General features: G+C 50.3%; 1 protein-coding gene across 1 annotated transcript in view; it reads right to left on the bottom strand.

Moving 5' to 3' along the window:
- Window positions 1-2,005: 2,005 nt before the first annotated feature.
- The window catches only part of GCN1 (GCN1 activator of EIF2AK4), a 58,773-nt gene continuing 46,850 nt past the window's right edge, over window positions 2,006-13,928 (bottom strand). The window contains exons 46-58 of the mRNA XM_001488848.7: window positions 12,927-13,088; window positions 12,553-12,645; window positions 12,174-12,317; window positions 11,808-12,077; window positions 11,449-11,562; window positions 10,751-10,981; window positions 8,869-9,062; window positions 8,613-8,727; window positions 6,067-6,163; window positions 5,521-5,669; window positions 4,945-5,052; window positions 3,258-3,476; window positions 2,006-2,723 (exon numbers count right to left, since the gene is read on the bottom strand). Coding sequence (XP_001488898.3) covers window positions 2,598-2,723; window positions 3,258-3,476; window positions 4,945-5,052; window positions 5,521-5,669; window positions 6,067-6,163; window positions 8,613-8,727; window positions 8,869-9,062; window positions 10,751-10,981; window positions 11,449-11,562; window positions 11,808-12,077; window positions 12,174-12,317; window positions 12,553-12,645; window positions 12,927-13,088 — 2,022 coding nt within the window. The 3' untranslated portion in view covers window positions 2,006-2,597. The remainder of the gene's footprint in view (window positions 2,724-3,257; window positions 3,477-4,944; window positions 5,053-5,520; window positions 5,670-6,066; window positions 6,164-8,612; window positions 8,728-8,868; window positions 9,063-10,750; window positions 10,982-11,448; window positions 11,563-11,807; window positions 12,078-12,173; window positions 12,318-12,552; window positions 12,646-12,926; window positions 13,089-13,928) is intronic.

The following is a 13,928-nucleotide window of genomic DNA, read 5'->3' as shown; positions in this document are numbered from 1 at the left end:
TATTTCCATTGCCTGTGTGTGCCAGGACAAAGTTCTGGAGGCACTGCTCTAAAGAATGAAAAAGCTGGTGCCTAACCAGCCAGCACAGTGGAAGTAAGAGAAAGGCTAGGAATATGAGCTCTGGGGACAAACTGCCATTTATTAGCCATATGATCCTGGGTAAGTGACTTCTCTGTGCCTCAAGTTCCCCCTCTGGAAAACAGTAGTAACAAGAGAACCTACTTCATAGGTTGAGAGGATTAAATGAAAAAATGCTAAATGTCATCTGTTATAACTACTATTAAATCCTAAAGGATAACTTTTTTAAAGGATAACAACAGAGCTCTCTTGTTCTCAAAGTTATCCTTTAGGATTTAATAGAACTTCCATTCCAAATTCCTCATTTTACAGATGAGAAAACTGGCCCAGAGAGGTTGGATGACTTGTCCAAGGCTAAACAGCTCTACCAAACCACCAGGGCAAATAGCTTTGCTTCTCTGCTGCCAAGCTCCATTTCCTCCAGGGTGTTCAGTCTGAGCTGCTGTTTTCAGGATTGCCACGACTCTGAGCTGACAAGGTCCTTTTTGCCTGCTCTGCTGTCAGTCTGTGACAGCCCTTCACAGCTCACTTCCTGGGAACTCACACCCGCCTTCCAGACTCAGGGAATGCAATTTAGCATGCTCTGGGAGCCTTTGAGTCATCTCCGTCTGTGAATCAACCTTCATCCATCTATCCTGAACAGAGAGATCTCATCCTCCTCCAGTTTCTGGAACTGGAGCCTGGTGTTTTTCCTTTGGATTTTGCTTACTATCTCTTAAGTACATCAGGTCCCATCCCCCACCTCACTCCCACCCCCACTTCCAGACTGGGGACTGACCACCAGAGGTGGACACAAGCACCTACTCTCAGATCCTGGAGGAAACACTGAAGACTACCTTAGGGGCTTAACAGAGGTTTTCCCACCCATGCCCCCTCACATAAAAACTTCATCTGCCTCCCCACAGCTAATTGGCAGAGGTAACCTATATGCATACAGCTTGCTGGACATATGCCCCAGGCAGCTGGGAGGACACTGATGACCATCTGAATCCCAGAAGCAGAGAAGAGTTACCATGGTTACCAAAAGCTATGACCGTTGGCTGCTTTAGCTATGGGGACCGACTCAGCTGACCTCTCAAGGTCCCTTCCAGCCCCGGGATTCTACAATTACCTCGAACCAGCTGAGACCATGTCTGCTGCAAGAAAATAGGAAGCCCTGTGACATATAAGGCTCGGGCATAGAAAAAAAAATTTCATCAGAAGTATTGTAGAGGTCACCTTGTCTTATTCATCAGAAGCGCTGAGTCACAAGGCTACTTTCTGCTGCATTATTAATAAGCAAAGCCTTGTTTTTGGTATAGCATGTTAGACCTTTTACAAAATGAGTTCACTACCACATTTAATTTTTCTTCCTTTTACAACTCTGACCAGTAATTTTGATAGAGGTTTGTTCCATATTGTGACCAGAGAAACAGCCCAGGAAAACTTGCGTCACTGGGCCCAGAGGGGCGTGCTCCATCAGACAGGACGGGTGGGTCACGAGCCTTCTAAGAACCAGGAGGAAGGAAGTCATTCACAAAGGAGGCAGATGCTGAACTGCAACTTTGGTTTCCTCTGGCAAGTCCTCTGACTACAGGAATGTGGTTCTTTCTGACTCCACAGAGGGGAGGGATTTCTCTTTAAAACTTGACTACCAGAAGCTCTCTGCCTTTCTGAGTCAGGAGAGAGCAGAGAAGTGGCTACTTGGACCCTTGCCTTCTCCATGCAGGGTGAGATCGCAGGCCTGGCTGCACACCTCTTGAGACCCGACCTCAGGACAAAGAAGTCTGCAGACATCGACAAGACTCTGAGAGCAGGAGAGAGTCGCCCAGAAATCAGAGTGCCGCCAATGCTTACAAAACAGTCGCAAGCCTTGCCTTATTCCTGATGCAGGAAGCTTCATGTTAATGGATGTTTGGAGATTTAAAAAAATCGGCTTATAACAAGATTAAATCAAAGCCTTTATTAAACATTCCTCCTTCAAATAACTGCATTTAAACCTATACCCCTCCCCCAACTTGGGAAGCGCCGGGGCTGTGGGAGTATCATTGCCACCTGACAGAGGTCTGATCCAGTCAGCCCGCACAACACTGAAAAGCCATGCCAAGACACACCACACCAGGCAGACCCCCTCAGTTCTGTGCCCCACTCGGGGTCAGGAAGAAAGGTTGACAGCACTGGCTCTGTAACCAGAGCTCAAGCAGAGGAGAAGAGGAACCAGAGGTCTGACCCAACTGCTCTAGACCTGGTCATGCTAAGCTGGACGATCAGCTCTTGACCGCCACTCAGTGAGGCTCACGCATGTGCTTTTTCTTCTCTTCTCCAAAGAAAAGGGTGAGAGATGGAGGAGGCAATTTTCAGTTGTGTGTGGGTTTGATTTAAGGCTTTGGCTGTGGGCTGTTGATATATTAAAATATTTTCTGGGAACGCCATCTCCTAAGCTCCCCATCGGAACAAACGTATTTTCAAAAATGAAAACACTGAACAAAGAGGTGGAGCCGAAATGCTGATGTGGAGCCCAGTGGGCAGGGCGAGGCCCATCATGTCAGAATGGTGTCGTCCACCTGCTCTGTGGAGTCAGCCTGGCTGGCCAGCTTCTTCAGGGACCGCCGGTTACACTCACTCAGCACCTCCAAACTGGCCACATCCAGGATCTTGGAGACGGACTGTGGGGAAGATGGAAATGAGGAGACAGAGTCAGAAAATGGCTTAAGCTTTCTCTGATCAAAGACAAAAACGAGTGTTTACCTCAGTAGTAGAACCACTGAGGTGAAGTCTGGCAAAATAAGGGAATCAGATGGATCCAGGGAAAGCCAAGAAAACACTCCTCATGCTTTTCATGTGGGGAGGTGGCAGTGATCAGAGTTTTCAGTGCTTTCAAGGTTGCTAGGAGGTAGGGGACTGAGTGAACAGGGCCCTGGCTTCACAGGCAGCCCTACTGGGATCTGTTTTCTAGGTTTAGGAGCATGTGACATTTTATTTGAAGAGAGGGCTCTGTTGCTGAAAGAGTGTGAACACAAGAATAGAGGAATGTGTTTTCAGGCACTAGACCAGTCACCTGATCACAATCTGCCCCTCAACACTCAGGCTTACAGGGAGGCAGGGAAGAGAATGATGCTCAAATACTGTCATGCAGAAGAAGACTGCAAGAAAAATGCCCACAGCATGCCCTGGGGAGGCACTCCGGTCCAGGCTCCCACCTGAAACACCTCTTCTCCCTGCCTCATCTTCAGGAGGTTGACAATCGCCTGGTCACTGTAGGCCCTTACGACAGTGTTTTTATCCTTGGTGTTGTCGAGAAGAGCCTTCAGGATGGGTTTGATGGCCTGGGGGTCCAGGGGAGGCAATGGGTCCTTGTTTGCCCACCAGATCATCTTCTCAGCCACCAGCCTGATGTCACTGGATGGGTTCTGCAGACACTATGAAGAGGAACACAGGCTTTTAGTCAAGCAAATCCCATCTATTTCTCAAAGAAATTCAAAATTCTGCCCTGACACTCTTTCTTCATCACGGAAAGTGACCCCACTACTCTCTTCTGATGCCTTCCCTCCCATGGGAGGGTGACAGGTGTGATTTGGCCCTGTCTTCCCCTCCACCTCATCTCGTGCCACTCTCCCCTCTGCTCACTATTCTTGGCCCACATGGGACTTTCACTTCCTCAAACATACCATATTCCTTCCTGCCTCAGGCCTCTGCATCGGCTGGTCCCACTGCCTGGGACATGCTTGCCCCGGATCCTTGCTTGGTTGGTTCCTTCTTATCCTTCAGGTCTCAGCTCACATGTCAACCTTCAGAGGTCTCCCCTGACAACCCCATCTAAATTAGGGCTCTCCCCACGGGCTTTCTGTGTCTCCAACTCCAGAGATCTTGTCTGCCCTGGTCATCTCTACACCTTCAGGGTCTTGCCCAGCAAGCACACAAAGAGTCCTCCGCAAACAAATGCTGATGACCAGCTGCACATAGGGTGCTGCCCTCCTACAGGATCAGTCTGATCGGGCCCTGTACACTCCCAGCAGGGCTCTGGGTGTCTGCAGGGAGGGGGCCATCACCCTTTAGAACCTCACTACTCAAAGCCATGTCCATGCACCAGCAGCACTGACATGCCTGAGAGCTGGTTACAAAGGCAGTCTCAAGCATGGCCCCATCTCTTAAAATGTAGATTCTGGCTCTGATTTGTGTGCACGTTAATGTTTGGGAAGCATGCTTCACTAAACAGGCAGTGGGGGCTCCACTGTTGGGCTCCCTGGCTTTCCTAACTGAGGCCTTGCAGCAACCACACCAGCCACACTAATAAGTGCCATGCCAGCTAAAGGGAGACAGGGAAGAGAAGATTTGAACCCAGGTTTGTTCCAAATTTTACAAAATTGAGGTGCCTAGAAAGAATGCCTAAAATAGTGGTTCTTTTTTTTTTTTTTTTTTTTTTGAGGAAGATTAGCCCTGAGCTAACTGCTGCCAGTCCTCCTCTTTTTGCTGAGGAAGCCTGGCCCTGAGCTAACATCGTGCCCATCTTCCTCTACTTTATATGTGGGACGCCTACCACAGCATGGCGTGCCAAGCGGTGCCATGTCTACACCCGGGATCCGAACTGGCAAACCCTGGGCCACTGAGAAGCGGAATGTGGGAACTTAACCACTGCGCCACCGGGCCGGCCCCAGTAGTGGTTCTTAACTTGATTTGGGATCACAGGTCTATTTGAGAATCTGACAAAACGTTGGGCATTCTTCCAGAGAAAAATGCACACAGAACCATTCTGCACTCCATCCTAGGGGTTCAGAGTTCCTTGCAGGCTACCCATGGAGAACTGCTAGAACAGAGCCAGTCTCAGGGCACACTTCTGGTGTTCTCTGGTCATAGGTCCTTCTCACAAGCCAGGCTGCCCCCGCTCACCTTAATGAACAGGTTGGAGAGTTTGGATGGCAACTGTCCTCCTCCTGTCTCGATGTGATGCTTCATCAGGAAGCCCATGCCCCGGACCCCGCTAACCGCGATGGGGATCTGTGGAGAGAGGAGAGAGCTAGACAGGACGACATCCTGCTCCTTCCTCGGAGCAGCAGGGCCAGGCACAATCCCATTCTCAAGAATCTCCAGGACCCCGCTTCTTACCACCAGCCCCCCTACCCTCATTACTTCATAGCCAAGACTCCTTGATAGCTCTCATGCAGACAGGCTGCCCTGGCTGTGAGGCAGATGAACAAAGCCTGGATCACTGGTTCCCAGGAATAGGGATCAGAGACTTTCTGACCTAGAAGGGACCTCTAGATGCTCCCACCAAACTCCTCACTGTTTAGGTGATGAAATTGGGGCACAGAGAAATGAAGTACTAGTCTAAGGACACAGGAGGTTACCAGCAAAGACAAAATTTGAATCCAGGCCTGGCGTTCCCCATGCTATGTGAGTAAAGCTATGGCAGTGGAATTTTGACTAGGGGTCGGGAGGACTAGTCTCGCTTCCCCAAAGCCTTACCCTGTCTGCCATGGCATTGCTGAGGATCATGTCCTGAACTTCACTGCTGTATTTGCCTGCACAGAGTCTGCTGGGAGCTACATTCACAGCCACAGAGAGTGCCAGGCTCCGCCCATGCCGAACCATCCAGTCAATGCCAGACACGTCCGCTGGTTGGAAGGACACAACTGGGGTCAACCTGCACTTTACAGCATGCCCCCAACACCCATGCAGCCCACAGGTCTACCACACCCCTGAGACTAGCGTGCCGACTTGGACCTGGCAGAAACCCCAGTGCACTGTACAGGGACCGCCCTGCTCAAGGTGGCCTGTTAAGGCGAGGTCTCTCGCAGACTGATGCAGACTTGCAGCTGTGCTCTGTGAGCAGAGATGCTCGGGGCTACAGGATCACTGGAAACTCCATTTTGTTTTAACAGCTGAATTCCCAAGGAAAGGGTGGCCCAGCTGTCAGAGACCTTTTAAGGGGAAGGGAAGACAGGCGCACACAACTCTCCTCCAAGGCTGGGAGGCTCTGAAGGGGAAAGCCCCAGTGGACGAGAGACCTACCCAGCAAGCACTGCTCAAGAACAGCGCTAAGCTCCTCTTCTGTCAGAAAGGCACACAGTTCCCCCAGGCATCCGGCCGAGGAGACGCGAGTGTTGTCCTGACAGGGCAGAGAAGAGAATGAAAGGTGGTGTCAGCCACGCCACCAGCTCCATGGTAACCAGGGCAACCAACTATGGCCCGGATGGAGGGCAGGGAAGAAGGCAGAACAAAGCAACCCAGGAACTCTAAACCAGTCCTTACCCCAGGCACTGGTGCTCCTGCTGCCAGACTGGGACTGCCGTTCACTGCAACTGCCACTCAGCGCGGAGTTAAAAATTACACACCCGGCACTTCACTTAATTATAGAAAACTCCAGTGTGTGTGCATATGGTAATCATCATCACAATAGCAATAATAACCAGATTTACATAGCACCTTTCTTTTTAGGAAGTCTGAATGCTTTACATTTATTATCTCAGTTACTATCAACAGCCCTGTGAGGCAGGGAGGGGCACGCAGAGGGGAGGTCCCTGCCCACAGTCACCAGAAGCAGCCAGAGAACCACTCTGAGCTCCATTTTTTGTGTGTCATCTTGTGTCCAGAGCAACTCCCTGCTATCTCTCTACTGTGTTGGGGCCCCACTGCCACCTCCATTATTCAAGTTTGTCCTAGGAAGTCAAAAAGAAGCTGCTAATCAACCCCAGGAAGACAGGTGACAGCCATGCTTTTTCTGTTAGAATCAAAGCCAGATACGTGGGGCCAGCCCCGTGACGGAATGGTTAAGTTCGCAGGCTCTACTGCGGTGGCCTGGGGTTTCGCTGGTTCAGATCCTGGGCAAGGACATGGCACCGCTCGTCAGGCCACGCTGAGGCAGCGTCCCACATGCCACAACTAGAAGGACCCACAACTAAAATGTACAACTGTGTACTGGGGGGTTGGGGGAGAAAAAGCAGAAAGCAAAAAAAAAAAAAAAGAGTGGCAACAGTTGTTAGCTCAGGTGCCAATCTTTAAAAAAAAAAAAAGCCAGACATGCAAATGGCTCCTTGATGCCTCTCCCTCGTCGGCTAACTGCAAGATCCTGAGCAAGTGGGTTTTAAATTATGTGCTATATTATTAATAAGTACCAACTTGACGTGCCTCTCCCAAAACAACCCACCAACTAGGGACTCAATGACCTGTGGGGAGGCTGACACCAGGCTGGCACCCTGGAGTGCCACCTTCGATCCAGGGGAAGTTCTGAGTTGGGGGAGGATGGTCTGCCAGCAGTTTGGGCCTCTGAGCTCCAAGCAGAAGCCCAGGTGCCAAGCAAGGCTAAAGTTGGCTCTCTCTGACACCCACTCTCTCCAGCAGGATCTATTTTAAGTTCCATTGTGGTGAAATGCAAATTGGTTTAAATACTAACTTTTGCTTGTACTGTGCATGGCCCTGTAAAAACCCTGACAGATTGTGACAAAAAGAAGGCCGAGTCTCCCATCTGCACCCCCAGAGAAGACCAGGGCTTTAGTCAGAGCAGGCAGCTGGGGATTAGACCAGACCTGCGGAGTCGTGATAAGTGCAGCAGCAACAATGGCCAGCCCCATGTGTAGACACACAACAAAGTGTGAAACCACGTGAACCCAAAGGCCTCTCTCCACAGATTAGGCCCCACAACAGAGGGCTGTCTGTCAAAGGTGAAAGAGAAAATTCTTATCCACAGACTCATCTCCTACTAGACCTGCCACAGTCCCGGGCAGCCAACAGGTACTGAACAAACGCCCCCAGACTGTGTAAGGAAGGGCTACACTGCTGGGACCCAGACAGGACAAGGAGGCGCAGAGCTCCGATCCTGGTTCTGACTCTACCACCTGCTAGGTGTGGCCCCAGGCAAGTCCTTCCCTTCCCAACAGTGCTAAGACTTTCCCCCCGGACAGACACCAGACACTAAGTGTATTGAGGGCTGTGACCATGCTTTAATCACCTCTGGGCTAGGCCCTTCGACTCAACAAATGTTTTCTGAACCAATAAATGAACCTCTTCATTTTTTTTTTTTTTAAGGTTTTACTTTTCCTTTTTCTCCCCAAAGCCCCCCGGTACATAGTTGTGTAATTTTAGTTGTGGGTCCTTCTAGTTGTGGTATGTAGGACGCTGCCTCAGCATGGCTTGACAAGCGGTGCCACGTCTGCACCCAGGATTGGAACTGGGGAAACCCTGGGCCGCCGAAGCAGAGCATGCGAACTTAACCACTTGGCCACAGGGCTGGCCCCTGAACCTCTTCATTTTACAAATGAGGAAATGAGAGGCAGAGAGGGAAAATGATTAAGATTAGAGATTAATGAGAGATATAGACTTTAAAAAACTTACTTTCCTTACCTATAAAACATAATAATCAATATCAATACTACCTGCCTTTTCTCCCTCACAAGCAAATGTTAGATAAACCATAAAGAGTGATATGAATGTCAGGATGATTATGACTACTGACCAGCTGGCAGCTGTACCAAATTCATCTAACACAAGCAGAGACACCAAACAAACAAAAGAAGGAAAGCAGTCAAGCCCACCAGCCCCGCCACCACCTACAGCCATACCTCGTCGTGTCCCAGCATGTTCAGCAGGAGTGAGACGATGTTTTTCCGGATGACTGTGTCCACTTTGGCCCCTGCTCCCTGAATCACAAACCTCAGGGCCTGCAGCATGGTGTCCCTATGGAACCAACGCACCCAACTTAAAACCTAGCTCTCCTGCACCACTGCTCCCACCCACACAGGTACAGCCCGGCCCGGGGCTGCTTCAGCAGCTGCCTGGCCTCCTTGCAGCCACAGCACATCCCCACTGGCACCTCACCTGACACCCGGGTCCTCCATGACACGGATTCCATTCAGCAGCTCTGTGAAGAGGGGATCCACCTTGATGTGGATGGAAATGAGCTTCCCCAGTGCATCAGCAGCCTTCAGGCGCACCCCTCGATTGGAGTCCTGCAGGGCTTTGGTAAAAGTGGTCTGCAGCTGGGGCAGGAAGGGCTTCAGGGCAATCCCAACCTGTTGGAGAAACACCCAAAGGCACAGCTGTGGTGGAGCCCCAGGCCACAGTGTACTACAGGCACAAAAACAATCCAAAACCACCACGAGCTGAGCCAGCTCTCATACACGGGCTAGGAATAGATATCCCAGAAGAGAGGAGCACCAAGCACAGACAGGTTATGCTCAGCCTCCTCTTCCGTTTTCAGCATCCTTCACTGCACTGGGAGGAGCGGGGGCGGGGGGGAGGGGGAGGATGACGAGGGTGACCACCACCACCAAGACATGGTCAGCTTGGCTTGGTGGAGACCTATCCACGTGGACGAGTGACTGGAAACCTCCATCTCCAAATACATTAAAGAGCAGGGCAGGCAGCCGGCGGTCAGCACCAGTGAAGAACTGTTCTAGTGCCAACAGAGGGAAAGAGACTGAGTGTGTAAGGGCAGGTACCATCCAGTGAGCAACCCATACACAGGTTGAGCACTTGACAGTTAGCCCTCAACAATCCTATGAAACAAATGATCTCAGAAGTCATCCCTGTACACATGTGCACACCTCCAGTAAAAATCCAGTTTAATCCCTGACCATATATAGAAAAACAGGCACACTTGTGACAAAATACAGATGGGTCCAAGACTAAAGATTTACTTATTTGCTAAATGAGAAAATCACAGTAGCTGTCTGGCAGTCTGGAAATACCAGGGTCGGGGTTTGCAGGCTGCTGGAAGGCACACGACAGAGTGAAGCCAGTAAATCTGAGGTGGGAACCATCTGCCCAGGGGTGACATCTGACTCATGGCCTAAGGGACAAATTCTGTGAGGGAAGGGCTCCATTTGTTCAAAGAATTACAAAAATACCACAGAAAAAAGCACAAGATACAGATAATACTTACTTAAAAAAAAAAAAAAGACTCAATTTGCTATAGAATGAGGCTGATGCTCACAATCCCACTTTTCAGCTGGGAAGTTGCTCCCCACAACCTTCTCCCAAAAGGAAAAAAAACTACACATTTCAAGTTTGCTTTTGTTTCCAAACCTCAAGCAAGAATTCAATTTTTTTTTTTACAACAACAAATCTTGGCTTTGTTCATACTTTTTTAAATCTAAAGGGCTTAATTCTTGCCCTGTACAACATTAGAAATGGTTAATATGTTGTATCTTTGCGTCTTACACTTTTGGCAAAAACTGAAATTATTCCAGCTGCTCTCAGACTTCATTCTCTCATCAGATTCTCAGCATCTCCCTTTGCGAGGTGGCAATAAAGAACAGGAGCATATTTAAACAATGTTTTACTTGTATTGATGTGGCCCTGGATTTTTTCCTTTGAAGCAGTAACTCTTCAAAATAATAGGAATTAGCATGTATTGAGTGCTCAGAACGTCAGGCACTGTGCCTGGCATTATTTCATCTAAGTCCCACATTTCACAGCCCTCCTTGAGGCAGGCAGAATTAGCACTCTCAAATTATAGGTGAGGAAACAGGCTCAGAAGTTATATGACCAAGGTCATCCAGCCACAAGGCTACGAACTGGTGGACCTGGAATTGACCATTGTGTAGTGTGAGCCTAGAGTCCAAGGTCTTAAGTCCCTCTGCTATGCCATAATAAGCTGTCACTCTGCTGCCACGTGACACCATGTACCAGTCTCCTGCAGATGATCTGTTCTCTAAGATCCAAATGGACCAAGAGAATGAACTCGTCAGTCACTCACCTTGGCCAGCAAGAGGCTGAGTGTCTCGAGCAGAGCTGCCTTCACGTTCCAGCTGAATCGGTCCCCCAGGATTCGAATCAGAGGGCCAGTGATGCTGACCACGGAGGGCCTCAGGGCGTCAGCTGAGGTGAGGCGGATCACCAAGCCTAAAGCTTTGGCTGCTTCCTCTTTCTGTTCTGGGCTGCCAGTCAGGACTCCCTCCCGCAACACTGGAAGGATGGAGGTTACTCCCTGACAAGAGAACCACACCTGAGAGTCAAATCTCAAAGGCACTGGGCCCAAGTGTCTCCCACCCAAAGAAAGGTGCTCCTCAACTCCACAAAAAAGACTAATCCAGGCTGCCAGCATCACGGCCTGAGAGGGTGCTGGCTGGGGAATAGTTTTGACTTGACATTGACAAGACGATAAGAGCTTCCAACAGGCCTATTAACACAGAGGGATACACACTGCTGTCACCTCTGTGACTCACTTGCTCTGGCTAAGGTGGCCGCCACAGTTTAAACCAGATGCAGCATGAACCCTGTCCTCATGTGGCCACCAAGGGGAAGAAACACTGTCTGGGCAAGTGTGGAACAGCACCTAGGGTGCTAAGTCAGATTAACACATGGCTGCTCCAGCTGACCCAGAGTGGGAGTGGGGGTGAAGGTAGAAGAAGGCCACATGCCCACAGCAGCCTGCACCACGAGCCCCTGGCTTACCTTCTTTGGGAGGCAGAACCCTGGCACGTGCTCCCCTTTGCTCTCATTCCCTATGAGCCGGATTTCTTTGTGCAGTTCTTCAATGAGTGCCAGCTGGTTGCCAGCATCCAGCTTCTATGGGAAGTCAGGAAAAAACAGAGAGGATGTCAGAGTTCTAAGTACAGCCCTTTCAAGACTGCTTCAAAATAATACAGCAAGGGAAGGGGTATGGGTGGGAGTATAAACAGGACTGGCCATGGATTGATAAATGTTCAAACTGCATAATGGCTACCTGGGGGGTTATTTTAAGAGTCTAGTCTTATAAGCATCTGGAATTGTCTAAAAGCAAAAGCTGGTTGTGGGGTCAGCAGTCCCCTGACCTTGGTAATGGCATTCAGGGCATCCCAGCTCTCCTCCAGAACCACAGGGCTGGAGTCATTGAAGAGTCGGATGAGGCCGGAGACGAGGCTCCGCAGGTGGCTGGTGTAGTCCGCCTTCGAGCGGGAACAGTAGATGTTGAGGATGATGGCAGCAGCCTGCCTCATGCCCACCTCAGGGCTGCGAGTGGCTTCCAACAGATCCTCGATGATGATCCGGTGCCCGGTGTCATCCTCTACTGAGAGGATCACGGCCTGACAGTTGGCCATCTCCTAAAACCACAGCGGACACCTGGGCTGAGCACGGCTTCACAGGGGGAAGGACAGGACAGCTGTTAGAAAGCTGGCGGGAACCATCATGACACTCACCAGCTGCTCATCTGGAGTCCCGAGCTTCTCCTTCAGGGCCAACATGACCGCTGGGAGGATCACTCCAAGATGACGGGTCAGGGCGTCGCCTGCCACAGATGAAAGGAAAGCCAGCACCCGGGTATTGACAGGGGGAGTCGTCAGCTGTAGAATGAACAACGTCAACTCAATGAACGCTGCCCCGTACTGGCCACTGCACTAGGCTCTGGGAGAGCCATTCTCACTGTTCAGGGCTGAGTGTCTGCTCCAGGGCATCCTGCATCCACCACCAGCCTCCTCTAACATCTGAGTTCAGAACTGGGCTTCATGGCAGGCCCATGAACAATGATGGGGCTGTGGCTTCTGGGCCAGAGAGGGGTTCCCATGTGTTGGGATTTACCTTGGGCACAAGGTAGGGCAGCACCACACGACTCTTGATGGCCATAACTTGCTTCAGACCGTCCAAGGCAAATTCTGACACCTCCTCATCATCCTGCAGAGGGGCAATGAGGGCAACACTGAGGAGCTGGCTCCCATCCCCACCTCTGCTGTCTAGACTAGCCACTGCCAACTTCCTTCTCCACTTTCTTCCCTCCCACTGTACCCACACTTACTGACTGTCAAAGAAGAAGCACAGAGCCAAGTGTGATCCTGCCGCACCCACTCCCTCTGGGGGCCCACACTGCGGCTGCCTTGGCACAATAAGCCCCCTATGTTTTGCTTCTACAAAGATAATAAAAGCCAAACTGGTAGGTGTGTGGCAGATCCACTCACCAGCTGCTTCAGCAAAAATGGTAGAATGTCCTCCAGAGCCTGGTGGCCGATGGTGGAGTGCAGCTGCTCGAAGGTCTTGGCCGCCGCCTCTCTGACCTCCTCCAGCGGGTCACATAAAGCCTTCCTCGCCGTGGGCACAAGGGACTCAGAGAAATATAGCACCTGCAACAGCACACGTGCACTGTACCTGACACAGCAGAGACACGGAGGGAGCGGAAGCGAGGCCCTCTGGCCCAGCCAGGCCTCCACCACTTCCTTGGCTTGACTTTTAACTTAGCTGTTTTCTGTGAAAATGTGCAAGTATAAAAAAGCAGAGAGGATATGTAATCTAGCCCTGAGGACCTTTCACCCCGACTTAATAATTAACAGCTTGATTTTTGTAGGTAAGTTCTCCAGATACTCCCCATCTCCTACAGGAGGAACTCCTAACTCCTTGCCCCAGTGAGGCTCTCCATGATGTGGCCTCCTCTCCTCCGACTCTTTCTTTTGCTTTTCCTCTTGGAACACTCCAAGTCCTTCTTCACGTCTCACTCAGACACCTGCTCCTCTATGAAGTCTTTGGGGCTATAGCAGGGCCAAGGACAGCTCTGTCCCCTTTGTAACCAATTCCACCAAAGCAAAGCTCACTATGACTCTAAGGACGGGTTATATGTTGGCCTCACCATCGGCAAAGTCTCAGCCTTTGGGGGACTCAGTAACTGTTCAATGAATCACAACTCTATTTGGTTGAGTTTTCTTGGCCAAATATGAAACCCTAAATGTAAAACATATAACTGATACACACAGGACAAGGATCTAGTAAATCAGATGAGGATGCTCAGGCTAAGCAATAGGCTATGTGCTTACTTTCTGACTGGCCATCCACTCCACTTTGGCACTTTCATTCCAATCAACAACCCTATGCATACTCAACCTATTCCCAGGAATGCTTCCAGGATCAAATACCTTAGAATGTAAGGTCAGTGAGAATGACTCCAAATCAAATGTTGCTACTATGGGAAC

The sequence above is a fragment of the Equus caballus genome, chromosome 8 (assembly GCF_041296265.1).
Source record: "Equus caballus isolate H_3958 breed thoroughbred chromosome 8, TB-T2T, whole genome shotgun sequence".
Taxonomy (NCBI): Eukaryota; Metazoa; Chordata; class Mammalia; order Perissodactyla; family Equidae; genus Equus; species Equus caballus.
This window is presented reverse-complemented; position numbering and strand designations above follow the sequence as displayed.